This window comes from Salvelinus fontinalis, chromosome 12 (assembly GCF_029448725.1).
Source record: "Salvelinus fontinalis isolate EN_2023a chromosome 12, ASM2944872v1, whole genome shotgun sequence".
NCBI classification, from domain to species: domain Eukaryota; kingdom Metazoa; phylum Chordata; class Actinopteri; order Salmoniformes; family Salmonidae; genus Salvelinus; species Salvelinus fontinalis.
Window position 1 is genome coordinate 44,112,829 of NC_074676.1, and position 14,152 is coordinate 44,126,980.

The 14,152-nt window shown below is 50.2% G+C and overlaps 1 protein-coding gene across 2 annotated transcripts in view; it reads left to right on the top strand.

Moving 5' to 3' along the window:
- Window positions 1-14,152, top strand: part of LOC129867474 (E3 ubiquitin-protein ligase RNF13-like) — a 99,072-nt gene that overhangs the window by 59,873 nt on the left and 25,047 nt on the right. For both annotated transcript variants that reach the window (XM_055940910.1, XM_055940911.1), the window contains exons 5-7: window positions 2,833-2,920; window positions 12,543-12,633; window positions 13,558-13,663. In XM_055940910.1, coding sequence (XP_055796885.1) covers window positions 2,833-2,920; window positions 12,543-12,633; window positions 13,558-13,663 — 285 coding nt within the window. The remainder of the gene's footprint in view (window positions 1-2,832; window positions 2,921-12,542; window positions 12,634-13,557; window positions 13,664-14,152) is intronic.

Here is a 14,152-nt window from a genome sequence, read left to right on the forward strand (position 1 = left end):
GCATACCATCGACTCTATGAAGCAAGTTATTTTAGCCTTTAGATTTCTTTCGGGAATGCTATGTGTTTAGCCACATTACATGCTATGCTAATTATGTCGATTAAGGCAGCCCCCCCCCCGCACCTCTCTGATTCAGAGGGGTTGGGTGATAGGCCTTCTGGCTTAAGGGGAGGGAAGGCCTATCACAAGACACATTTCAGTTGAAGGCATTCAGTTGTACAACTGACTAGGTATCCTCCCTATTTTCATTCTAGCCTCGTTGTCCTTCGTGTTTTGGTGTGGCCATATAGCATGTCATTGTCATTATACACACAGTGCACCTATGGACAAGACGTCTGAGCGGCCATTGACACGTATTTAACCACACACTCACTCCCTGCCCCGAAGGGATGTCAGTTACAGTAGAGTTCAATCCCTCCCCTTAAGCCAGAAGGCCTATCATAGGGCCCACAGAGTATGGGTGATGGAGTTGGAATGAGGGCTTGGCAGAGGCGTTGGGGACCGTACGGAGATGGTTACTACAGTATGGATACAGTATAGAGATAGTTACTACAGTATAGAGATAGTTACTACGGTATGGATACAGTACAGTAGTGGAGTAGAGGGGTAGTATAGTAGTGGAGTGGAGGGATAGTAGTGGAGGGGTAGTATACAGTAGAGATAGTTACTACGGTATGGATATAGTTACCGCAGTATGGATACAGTATATAGATAGTTACTGCAGTATGGATACAGTATGGAGATAGTTACTGCAGTATATAGATAGTTACTGCAGTATGGATACAGTATGGAGATAGGTACTGCAGTATGGATACAGTATGGAGATGGTTACTGCAGTATGGAAACAGTATGGAGATAGTTACTGCAGTATATAGATAGTTACTGCAGTATGGATACAGTATGGGGATAGTTACTGCAGTATGGATACAGTATGGAGATAGTTACTGCAGTATGGAAACAGTATGGAGATGGTTACTGCAGTATGGAAACAGTATGGAGATAGTTACTGCAGTATGGATACAGTATGGAGATAGTTACTACAGTATGGGGATAGTTACTGCAGTATGGATACAGTATGGAGATAGTTACTACAGTATGGATACAGTATAGAGATAGTTACTGCAGCATAGAGATAGTTACTACAGTATGGGGATAGTTACTGCAGTATGGATACAGTATAGAGATAGTTACTACAGTATGGATACAGTATAGAGATAGTTACTGCAGCATAGAGATAGTTACTACAGTATGGGGATAGTTACTACAGTATGGATACAGTATAGAGATAGTTACTGCAGTATGGATACAGTATAGAGATAGTTACTGCAGTATGGATACAGTATAGAGATAGTTACTGCAGTATGGATACAGTATAGAGATAGTTACTGCAGTATGGATACAGTATAGAGATAGTTACTACAGTATGGATACAGTATAGAGATAGTTACTGCAGTATGGATACAGTATAGAGATAGTTACTACAGTATAGAGATAGTTACTACAGTATGGGGATAGTTACTACAGTATGGATACAGTATGGAGATAGTTACTACAGTATGGGGATAGTTACTACAGTATGGATACAGTATAGAGATAGTTACTGCAGTATGGATACAGTAGAGAGATAGTTACTGCAGTATGGATACAGTATAGAGATAGTTACTACAGTATGGATACAGTATAGAGATATTTACTACAGTATAGAGATAGTTACTACAGTATGGGGATAGTTACTACAGTATGGATACAGTATGGATACAGTATAGAGATAGTTACTGCAGTATGGATACAGTGTAGAGATAGTTACTACAGTATGGATACAGTATAGCGATAGTTACTACAGTATAGAGATAGTTACTACAGTATGGATACAGTATAGAGATAGTTACTGCAGTATGGGGATAGTTACTACAGTATGGATACAGTATAGAGATAGTTACTGCAGTATGGGGATAGTTACTACAGTATGGATAAAGTATAGGGATAGTTACTGCAGTATGGATACAGTATAGAGATAGTTACTACAGTATGGATACAGTATAGGGATAGTTACTGCAGTATGGATACAGTATAGAGATAGTTACTACAGTATGGATACAGTATAGAGATAGTTACTACAGTATGGATACAGTAGAGATAGTTACTGCAGTATGGATACAGTATAGAGATAGTTACTATGGTATGGATACAGTATAGAGATAGTTACTACAGTATGGATACAGTATAGAGATAGTTACTACAGTATGGGGATAGTTACTGCAGTATGGATACAGTATGGGGATAGTTACTACAGTATAGAGATAGTTACTACAGTATGGATACAGTATGGAGATAGTTACCGCAGTATGGGGATAGTTACTACAGTATGGATACAGTATGGAGATAGTTACTGCAGTATGGAGATAGTTACTGCAGTATGGAGATAGTTACTGCAGTATGGAGATAGTTACTGCAGTATGGAGATAGTTACTGCAGTATGGAGATAGTTACTGCAGTATGGAGATAGTTACTGCAGTATGGAGATAGTTACTGCAGTATGGAGACAGTATATAGATAGTTACTACAGTATGGATACAGTATAGGGATAGTTACTGCAGTATGGATACAGTATATAGATAGTTACTGCAGTATGGAAACAGTATAGGGATAGTTACTACAGTATGGAAACAGTATAGGGATAGTTACTACAGTATGGGGATAGCTACTGTCTGATCCTGTGAATATAAGAGTCGATGTTTTGTGGTGGCCCAAGTGTTTAGGTGAGCTGGCTGAACACACACTGATCCATAGGAACCACACACACACTGAACACAAATATTTTGTCTCCCGCAGGTGCTTAATGCCCAGAAGGCCGGGTACAAGTCGGCCATTGTTCACAATGTGGACTCTGATGACTTAATCAGCATGGGATCCAATGACAGTAAGTCCCCCCCCCTCGACAATCCTCCTTCTCTGCACAAACACACAAACATGCAGCAGCACTACACACAGTCGTCTGTTCATTTGGGGAGTAGAGGGGTAGTGGAGTACAGGAGTAGGGTAGTAGTGGAGTAGAGGGGTAGTGGAGTAGAGGGGTAGTGGAGTAGAGGGGTAGTGGAGTAGAGGGGTAGTGGAGTAGAGGGGTAGTGGAGTGGAGGGGTAGAGGGGTAGTGGAGTAGAGGGGTAGTGGAGTAGAGGGGTAGTGGAGTAGAGGGGTAGTGGAGTAGAGGGGTAGTGGAGTAGAGGGGTAGTGGAGTAGAGGGGTAGTGGAGTAGAGGGGTAGTGGAGTAGAGGGGTAGTGGAGTAGAGGGGTAGTGGAGTAGAGGGGTAGTGGAGTAGAGGGGTAGTGGAGTAGAGGGGTAGTGGAGTAGAGGGGTAGTGGAGTGGAGGTGGAGTGGAGGGGTAGTGGAGTGGAGGTGGAGTGGAGGGGTAGTGGAGTGGAGGGGTAGTGGAGTGGAGGGGTAGTGGAGTGGAGGGGTAGTATAGTAGAAGGGTAGTGTAGTAGTGGGGTAGAGGGTTAGTGGAGTAGAGGATTAGTGGAGTAGAGGGGTAGTGGAGTAGAGGGGTAGTGAAGTAGAGGGGTAGTGGAGTGGAGTGGAGGGGTAGAGGGGTAGTGGAGTAGAGGGGTAGTGGAGTAGAGGGGTAGTGGAGTAGAGGGGTAGTGGAGTAGAGGGGTAGTGGAGTAGAGGGGTAGTGGAGTAGAGGGGTAGTGGAGTAGAGGGGTAGTGGAGTAGAGGGGTAGTGGAGTAGAGGGGTAGTGGAGTGGAGGGGTAGTGGAGTGGAGGGGTAGTGGAGTGGAGGGGTAGTGGAGTGGAGGGGTAGTGGAGTGGAGGGGTAGTGGAGTGGAGGGGTAGTGGAGTGGAGGGGTAGTGGAGTGGAGGGGTAGTGGAGTGGAGGGGTAGTGGAGTGGAGGGGTAGTGGAGTGGAGGGGTAGTGGAGTGGAGGGGTAGTGGAGTGGAGGGGTAGTGGAGTGGAGGGGTAGTGGAGTGGAGGGGTAGTGGAGTGGAGGGGTAGTGGAGTGGAGGGGTAGTATAGTAGTGGAGTGGAGGGGTAGTATAGTAGTGGAGTGGAGGGGTAGTATAGTAGTGGAGTGGAGGGGTAGTATAGTAGTGGAGTGGAGGGGTAGTAGAGTAGTGGAGTGGAGGGGTAGTAGAGTAGTGGAGTGGAGGGGTAGTAGAGTAGTGGAGTGGAGGGGTAGTAGTGGAGTAGTGGAGGGGTAGTAGTGGAGTGGAGGGGTAGTGGAGTAGTGGAGTGGAGGGGTAGTGGAGTAGTGGAGTGGAGGGGTAGTATAGTCGTGGAGTGGAGGGGTAGTATAGTCGTGGAGTGGAGGGGTAGTATAGTCGTGGAGTAGAGGGGTAGTATAGTCGTGGAGTGGAGGGGTAGTATAGTCGTGGAGTGGAGGGGTAGTATAGTCGTGGAGTGGAGGGGTAGTATAGTCGTGGAGTGGAGGGGTAGTATAGTCGTGGAGTGGAGGGGTAGTGGATTAGAGGGGTAGTGGATTAGAGGGGTAGTGGAATGGAGGGGTAGTGGAGTAGTGGAGTGGAGGGGTAGTGGAGTAGTGGAGTGGAGGGGTAGTATAGTCGTGGAGTGGAGGGGTAGTATAGCCGTGGAGTGGAGGGGTAGTATAGCCGTGGAGTGGAGGGGTAGTATAGCCGTGGAGTGGAGGGGTAGTATAGCAGTGGAGTGGAGGGGTAGTATAGCAGTGGAGTGGAGGGGTAGTATAGCAGTGGAGTAGAGGGGTAGTATAGCAGTGGAGTAGAGGGGTAGTATAGCAGTGGAGTAGAGGGGTAGTATAGTAGTGGAGGGGTAGTATAGTAGTGGAGGGGTAGTATAGTAGTGGAGGGGTAGTATAGTAGTGGAGGGGTAGTATAGTAGTGGAGGGGTAGTATAGTAGTGGAGGGGTAGTATAGTAGTGGAGGGGTAGTATAGTAGTGGAGGGGTAGTATAGTAGTGGAGGGGTAGTATAGTAGTGGAGGGGTAGTATAGTAGTGGAGGGGTAGTATAGTAGTGGAGGGGTAGTATAGTAGTGGAGGGGTAGTATAGTAGTGGAGGGGTAGTATAGTAGTGGAGTAGAGGGGTAGTATAGCAGTGGAGTAGAGGGGTAGTATAGCAGTGGAGTAGAGGGGTAGTATAGCAGTGGAGTAGAGGGGTAGTATAGCAGTGGAGTAGAGGGGTAGTATAGCAGTGGAGGGGTAGTATAGCAGTGGAGGGGTAGTATAGTAGTGGAGGGGTAGTATAGTAGTGGAGGGGTAGTGGAGTAGAGGAGTAGTGGAGTGGAGGGGTAGTGTAGTCGTGGAGTGGAGGGGTAGTGTAGTCGTGGAGTGGAGGGGTAGTGTAGTCGTGGAGTGGAGGGGTAGTATTGTCGTGGAGTGGAGGGGTAGTATTGTAGTGGAGTAGAGGGGTAGTATAGTAGTGGAGGGGTAGTATAGTAGTGGAGGGGTAGTATAGTAGTGGATGGGTAGTATAGTAGTGGAGGGGTAGTATAGTAGTGGAGGGGTAGTATAGTAGTGGAGGGGTAGTATAGTCATGGAGTAGAGGGGTAGTATTGTTGTGGAGTGGAAGGGTAGTATCGTAGTGGGGGGGTAGTATTATAGTGGACTAGAGGGGTAGTATAGTAGTGGAGTATAGTTGTGGAGTAGAGCGGTAGTATAGTGGAGTGGAGGGGTAGTGGAGTGGAGGGGTAGTGGAGTGGAGGGGTAGTGGAGTAGAGGGGTAGAGGGGTAGTGGAGTGGAGGGGTAGTGGAGTAGTGGAGGGGTAGTATAGTAGTGGATTAGAGGGGTAGTATAGTAGTGGATTAGAGGGGTAGTATAGCAGTGGATTAGAGGGGTAGTATAGTAGTGGAGTGGAGGGGTAGTATAGTAGTGGAGTAGAGGGGTAGTGTAGTAGAGGAGTATTGGAGTAGTATAATAGTGGAGTAGTGTAATAGAGAACTAGTATAGTGGTGGAGTAGAGGGGTAGTATAGTGGAGGGGTAGTATAGTAGTGGAGGGGTAGTATAGTAGTGGAGGGGTAGTATAGTAGTGGAGGGGTAGTATAGTAGTGGAGGGGTAGTATAGTAGTGGAGGGGTAGTATAGTAGTGGAGGGGTAGTATAGTAGTGGAGGGGTAGTATAGTAGTGGAGGGGTAGTATAGTAGTGGAGTAGAGGGGTAGTATAGCAGTGGAGTAGAGGGGTAGTATAGCAGTGGAGTAGAGGGGTAGTATAGCAGTGGAGTAGAGGGGTAGTATAGCAGTGGAGTAGAGGGGTAGTATAGCAGTGGAGGGGTAGTATAGCAGTGGAGGGGTAGTATAGTAGTGGAGGGGTAGTATAGTAGTGGAGGGGTAGTGGAGTAGAGGAGTAGTGGAGTGGAGGGGTAGTGTAGTCGTGGAGTGGAGGGGTAGTGTAGTCGTGGAGTGGAGGGGTAGTGTAGTCGTGGAGTGGAGGGGTAGTGTAGTCGTGGAGTGGAGGGGTAGTATTGTCGTGGAGTGGAGGGGTAGTATTGTAGTGGAGTAGAGGGGTAGTATAGTAGTGGAGGGGTAGTATAGTAGTGGAGGGGTAGTATAGTAGTGGATGGGTAGTATAGTAGTGGAGGGGTAGTATAGTAGTGGAGGGGTAGTATAGTAGTGGAGGGGTAGTATAGTCATGGAGTAGAGGGGTAGTATTGTTGTGGAGTGGAAGGGTAGTATCGTAGTGGGGGGGTAGTATTATAGTGGACTAGAGGGGTAGTATAGTAGTGGAGTATAGTCGTGGAGTAGAGCGGTAGTATAGTGGAGTGGAGGGGTAGTGGAGTGGAGGGGTAGTGGAGTGGAGGGGTAGTGGAGTGGAGGGGTAGTGGAGTAGAGGGGTAGAGGGGTAGTGGAGTGGAGGGGTAGTGGAGTAGTGGAGGGGTAGTATAGTAGTGGATTAGAGGGGTAGTATAGTAGTGGATTAGAGGGGTAGTATAGCAGTGGATTAGAGGGGTAGTATAGTAGTGGAGTGGAGGGGTAGTATAGTAGTGGAGTAGAGGGGTAGTGTAGTAGAGGAGTATTGGAGTAGTATAATAGTGGAGTAGTGTAATAGAGAACTAGTATAGTGGTGGAGTAGAGGGGTAGTATAGTGGTGGAGTAGAGGGGTAGTATAGTGGTGGAGTAGAGGGGTAGTATAGTGGTGGAGTAGAGGGGTAGTGGAGTAGAGGGGTAGTGGAGTAGAGGGGTAGTGGAGTAGAGGGGTAGTGGAGTAGAGGGGTAGTGGTGTAGTGGAGGGGTAGTGGTGTAGTGGAGGGGTAGTGGTGTAGTGGAGGGGTAGTGGTGTAGTGGAGGGGTAGTGGAGTAGTGGAGGGGTAGTGGAGTAGTGGAGGGGTAGTGGAGTAGTGGAGGGGTAGTGGAGTAGTGGAGGGGTAGTGGAGTAGTGGAGGGGTAGTGGAGTAGTGGAGGGGTAGTGGAGTAGTGGAGGGGTAGTATAGTAGGGGAGGGGTAGTATAGTAGTGGAGTAGAGGGGTAGTATAGTAGTGGAGTGGAGGGGTAGTATAGTAGTGGAGTAGAGGGGTAGTATAGTAGTGGAGTAGAGGGGTAGTATAGTAGTGGAGTAGAGGGGTAGTATAGTAGTGGAGTAGAGGGGTAGTATTGTAGTGGAGTGGAGGGATAGTAGTGGAAGGGTAGTATCGTAGTGGAGTGGAGGGATAGTATAGTAGTGGGGTAGAGGGGTAGTATAGTAGTGGAGTGGAGGGATAGTAGTGGAGTGGAGGGGTAGTATAGTAGTGGAGTGGAGGGGTAGTATAGTAGTGGAGTGGAGGGGTAGTATAGTAGTGGAGTGGAGGGGTAGTATAGTAGTGGAGTAGAGGGGTAGTATAGTAGTGGAGTGGAGGGGTAGTATAGTAGTGGGGTAGAGGGGTAGTATAGTAGTGGAGTGGAGGGATAGTAGTGGAGTGGAGGGGTAGTATAGTAGTGGAGTGGAGGGGTAGTATAGTAGTGGAGTGGAGGGGTAGTATAGTAGTGGGGTAGAGGGGTAGTATAGTAGTGGAGTGGAGGGATAGTAGTGGAGTGGAGGGGTAGTATAGTAGTGGAGTGGAGGGGTAGTATAGTAGTGGAGTGGAGGGGTAGTATAGTAGTGGAGTGGAGGGGTAGTATAGTAGTGGAGTGAGTATATGTACCTTTGATTCCCAAACCTCGGGGTCTAGAGGAGCATTAGGACTCGCTGGGAGCTAGAGCTGCTACGTCCATAGCACCAAGTCCAACTCGTAATGTCGTCGTGGAGGTATGTAGTGCCGTAGTTTGCAGTACGTCTACAAACGGTTCAACCCCGTCCAAGTTGATCGCTCGGCCTCGTCCAAGTTGATCGCTTGGCCTCGTCCAAGTTGATCGCTCGGCCTTAGCCAGCATCACATGAAGGAGTTTGGGAGGAAGGCTGGATATCTGTTTCTCTTTTCTCAACTGCTTTTTCTTCACATCATTTGCTGCTTGTCTCCCCCGTCTCTCACTCCTCCCCCGTCTCTCACTCCTCCCCCGTCTCTCACTCCTCCCCCATCTCTCACTCCTCCCCCGTCTCTCACTCCTCCTCCGTCTCTCACTCCTCCTCCGTCTCTCACTCCTCCTCCGTCTCTCACTCCTCCCCCGTCTCCTCCGTCTCTCACTCCTCCTCCGCCTCTCACTCCTCCCCCGTCTCTCACTTTTCCCCCGTCTCTCACTCCTCCTCCGTCTCTCACTCCTCCTCCGTCTCTCACTTCTCCCCCGTCTCTCACTTCTCCCCCGTCTCTCACTTCTCCCCCGTCTCTCACTCCTCCCCCGTCTCTCACTCCTCCCCCGTCTCTCACTCCTCCCCCGTCTCTCACTTCTCCCCCGTCTCTCACTCCTCCCCCGTCTCCCCCGTCTCCCCCGTCTCTCACTTCTCCCCCGTCTCTCACTCCTCCCCCGTCTCCCATGTCTCTCACTTCTCCCCCGTCTCTCACTTCTCCCCCGTCTCTCACTTCTCCCCCGTCTCTCACTTCTCCCCCGTCTCTCACTCCTCCCCCGTCTCTCACTCCTCCCCCGTCTCTCACTTCTCCCCCGTCTCTCACTTCTCCCCCGTCTCTCACTCCTCCCCCGTCTCCTCCGTCTCTCACTCCTCCCCCGTCTCCTCCGTCTCTCACTCCTCCTCCGCCTCTCACTCCTCCCCCGTCTCTCACTTCTCCCCCGTCTCTCACTTCTCCCCCGTATCTCACTCCTCCCCCGTATCTCACTCCTCCCCCGTATCTCACTCCTCCCCCGTATCTCACTCCTCCCCCGTCTCTCACTTCTCCCCCGTCTCTCACTCTCCCCCGTCTCTCACTCCTCCCCCGTCTCTCACTCCTCCCCAGTCTCTCACTCCTCCCCAGTCTCTCACTCCTCCCCCGTCTCTCACTCCTCCCCCGTCTCTCACTCCTCCCCCGTCTCTCACTCCTCCCCCGTCTCTCACTCCTCCCCCGTCTCTCACTCCTCCCCCGTCTCTCACTCCTCCCCCGTCTCTCACTCCTCCCCCGTCTCTCACTCCTCCCCCGTCTCTCACTCCTCCCCCGTCTCTCACTTCTCCCCCGTCTCTCACTTCTCCCCGTCTCTCTCTCTTCCTCCGTCTCTCTCTCTTCCTCCGTCTCTCACTTCACCCCCGTCTCTCACTCCTCCCCCGTCTCTCACTCCTCCCCCGTCTCTCACTCCTCCCCCGTCTCTCACTCCTCCTCCGTCTCTCACTTCTCCCCCGTCTCTCACTCCTCCCCCGTCTCTCACTCCTCCCCCGTCTCTCACTCCTCCCCCGTCTCTCACTCCTCCTCCCGTCTCTCACTTCTCCCCCGTCTCTCACTCCTCCCCCGTCTCCTCCGTCTCTCACTTCTCCCCCGTCTCTCACTTCTCCCCCGTCTCTCACTTCTCCCCCGTCTCTCACTTCTCCCCCGTCTCTCACTCCTCCCCCGTCTCTCACTCCTCCCCCGTCTCTCACTCCTCCCCCGTCTCTCACTCCTCCCCCGTCTCTCACTTCTCCCCCGTCTCTCACTCCTCCCCCGTCTCTCACTCCTCCCCCGTCTCTCACTTCTCCCCCGCCTCTCACTCCTCCCCCGCCTCTCACTCCTCCCCCGTCTCTCACTTCTCCCCCGCCTCTCACTCCTCCCCCGCCTCTCACTCCTCCCCCGTCTCTCACTCCTCCCCTGTCTCCTCCGTCTCTCACTCCTCCCCCGTCTCTCACTCCTCCTCCGTCTCTCACTTCTCCCCCGTCTCTCACTCCTCCCCCGTCTCTCACTCCTCCCCCGTCTCTCACTCCTCCCCCGTCTCTCACTCCTCCTCCCGTCTCTCACTTCTCCCCCGTCTCTCACTCCTCCCCCGTCTCCTCCGTCTCTCACTTCTCCCCCGTCTCTCACTTCTCCCCCGTCTCTCACTTCTCCCCCGTCTCTCACTTCTCCCCCGTCTCTCACTCCTCCCCCGTCTCTCACTCCTCCCCCGTCTCTCACTCCTCCCCCGTCTCTCACTCCTCCCCCGTCTCTCACTCCTCCCCCGTCTCTCACTTCTCCCCCGTCTCTCACTCCTCCCCCGTCTCTCACTCCTCCCCCGTCTCTCACTTCTCCCCCGCCTCTCACTCCTCCCCCGCCTCTCACTCCTCCCCCGTCTCTCACTTCTCCCCCGCCTCTCACTCCTCCCCCGCCTCTCACTCCTCCCCCGTCTCTCACTCCTCCCCTGTCTCCTCCGTCTCTCACTTCTCCCCCGTCTCTCACTTCTCCCCCGTCTCTCACTTCTCTCCCGTCTCTCACTCCTCCCCTGTCTCCTCCGTCTCTCACTTCTCCCCCGTCTCTCACTTCTCCCCCGTCTCTCACTCCTCCCCCGTCTCCTCCGTCTCTCACTCCTCCCCCGTCTCCTCCGTCTCTCACTTCTCCCCCGTCTCTCACTCCTCCCCCGTCTCCTCCGTCTCTCACTTCTCCCCCGTCTCTCACTCCTCCCCCGTCTCCTCCGTCTCTCACTTCTCCCCCGTCTCCCCCGTCTCTCACTTCTCCCCCGTCTCTCACTCCTCCCCCGTCTCTCACTTCTCCCCCGTCTCTCACTTCTCCCCCGTCTCTCACTTCTCCCCCGTCTCTCACTTCTCCCCCGTCTCTCACTTCTCCCCCGTCTCTCACTTCTCCCCCGTCTCCTCCGTCTCTCACGTCTCCCCCGTCTCTCACTTCTCCCCCGTCTCTCACTTCTCCCCCGTCTCTCACTCCTCCCCCGTCTCTCACTTCTCCTCCGTCTCTCACTTCTCCCCCGTCTCTCACTTCTCCCCCGTCTCTCACTTCTCCCCTGTCTCCTCCGTCTCTCACTTCTCCTCCGTCTCTCACTCCTCCCCTGTCTCCTCCGTCTCTCACTTCTCCTCCGTCTCTCACTTCTCCCCCGTCTCTCACTTCTCCCCCGTCTCTCACTTCTCCCCCGTCTCCTCCGTCTCTCACTCCTCCCCCGTCTCCTCCGTCTCTCACTTCTCCCCCGTCTCTCACTCCTCCCCCGTCTCCTCCGTCTCTCACTTCTCCCCCGTCTCTCACTCCTCCCCCGTCTCCTCCGTCTCTCACTTCTCCCCCGTCTCCCCCGTCTCCTCCGTCTCTCACTTCTCCCCCGTCTCTCACTCCTCCCCCGTCTCCTCCGTCTCTCACTTCTCCCCCGTCTCTCACTTCTCCCCCGTCTATCACTCCTCCTTCGTCTCTCACTCCAGGGCGTATGACAACATATCATGAGTAACGGTGACAGCTCCTCATGCTGGTAACTGTCTAGAACGGATCATCCGGTCGGATGGCTTCTTTTCAAACGTTGGGCAGTGAGCCATTTCTTAACTTGTCAGCCGGGGTTCGGTGGGCCTTAACAACTGCATGAGCAGAATACTAAATGACAGTGGCACAAGTGGGCATCAGCCTGGATCCCATAGACACTGAAAACTACCTCATCTGAAAACTACCTCATCTGACAGCTTTAAAGATCTGGGGTTCGCCATGGTTATGGTCTATCTAAGTAAATGTTTTCAGATAAGGCCAGACGTTGAACTGTAGTGACTTGATGTAAATGTTTTCAGATAAGGCCAGACGTTGAACTGTAGTGACTTGATGTAAATGTTTTCAGATAAGGCCAGACGTTGAACTGTAGTGACTTGATGTAAATGTTTTCAGATAAGGCCAGACGTTGAACTGTAGTGACTTGATGTAAATGTTTTCAGATAAGGCCAGACGTTGAACTGTAGTGACTTGATGTAAATGTTTTCAGATAAGGCCAGACGTTGAACTGTAGTGACTTGATGTAAATGTTTTCAGATAAGGCCAGACGTTGAACTGTAGTGACTTGATGTAAATGTTTTCAGATAAGGCCAGACGTTGAACTGTAGTGACTTGATGTAAATGTTTTCAGATAAGGCCAGACGTTGAACTGTAGTGACTTGATGTAAATGTTTTCAGAAAAGGCCAGACATTGAACTGCGTTGATATACAGCAAACAGGCCCTTCTTTCTGTTCCAGTATTTTTCCCCAATAGCTGACTCGTGTCTTGGCGTTTCCTTCAAAATGTATTGTTATTTCATGATGGTCTAGTGTTATTTCATGATGGACATCAATATGTAGCCACTCCACATGTGTATAAATAACTTCCCTCCTCCTTTCCCATTTAGTGGATCTTTTGAAGCAAATCGACATTCCATCAGTGTTTGTTAGTGAAGAGACTGCCAACTCCCTGAAAGAAGACTACACATACGACAAGGGGTGAGTCTGGGAGCTAAATCTAATTTCCATGTCTATCAACATCAAGGCTAATTCAAGCCTCGGACATTACAGGCACCTTAACTGGCATGGGCTCTCTAACAACGATGTCCACATAAATCTGCCAGTATCATGTTGTTAAATAATATATTCCTTTATTCAATGAATTCAGTGGAAAGACAACAAAACGGATTGTCCATCTTTATGACGTAATAATGTAACACGATGTGTTGACTTGCCGGCGTCATAAAGCAGGTAATCTGCCTCACGACGTGTCATCACTCTCCCAGCGCTCTGCACGAGATCGGTGGGTAATCTGGGAATTTTAAAATGTCTCGAGTTCCTCAAAAATAGCCGACTATATAGGCAGACTGCCATGTTGTCACTAATGGACCTCTTTCTCCTCCTTGATATCAATCCTACATTCAAGTTAGTATCTCTGTTAACCAGGTATACTATAAATGTACATGAGTGGGCCAATCCTCAGTCTGTTTGTCTGGAAATATTGCGTTGTTCTCGAGCAATGTTAACTGAATTAGCCTACTATGTATGTGGGCAACAACGACGACAGTGAGAAAAGTAAATGTGTCTTATAGCCTCATAACCCATTATTTCAGTGTGAAATCACATTAGACAGATGGACGGAGTTGTCGGGGGGGGGGGGGTTTCAGTGTAAAATGTAAATGAGTCACCTCAAGAAGGCGGGATGTGTCGAAACGCTCCAATCACAACGACTCCTTTTTTAGGTCACTATGGATGCTTTCCAGGTATCGTCCTATTCTTTTATATAGTGCACTATATAAGGAAGTGTACTTTATAGGTTAAAGGGGAGGCCTTTGGGATGCAGATTATTATTTGTAGTGTGTTATTGTCAATTCTTACCACTCTTGAATATCTCTCCATAATGGTGCTTTTGTTGATCCCCAGGGGTCATGTGGTCCTCATGCCAGACTTCAGCCTGCCTCTGGAATACTACCTGATTCCCTTCCTCATCACCGTGGGAATCTGCCTCATCCTCATCGTTGTTTTCATGGTAGGCAAATACACTGGAGAGTTCATTCATTTAATGTGATTGAGTCAATGGTGTCATGGCAGATCTGTCCCAGTAGTAGGGAGTTTTCTAGGATGTTCTGGTCTGAGGGCACTAGGAATAGGCCTGGTGACGATATCATCAAGCTAGGACAAATAACAGAGCGCGTGCTCATTCCATTTTTCCTTCTAGATAACTCAAACATTATTACTAGAAGAAGAACCAGTTACCCAAATCATCCCATTTCCTACAGAATTGACACAATAACGTTGATTAATGTAATTCTGTTAAATGTCCATACAAATATTTTTTTAGTATTGGTTGTGGAATTTTTCAACTGCAGAGAATTCTTATAATTTGAAAAATAACTGTCAATCAAATGGTGCCGTTAGACTTTTGGCAAGAGGGTGCGTGGTTCGATGTACAAGGGCGTTGTGAGGTTCAGAAAAACTCCTGTGGAGTATCCAGCAGGATGTTCGGTGAGGTTAAGGG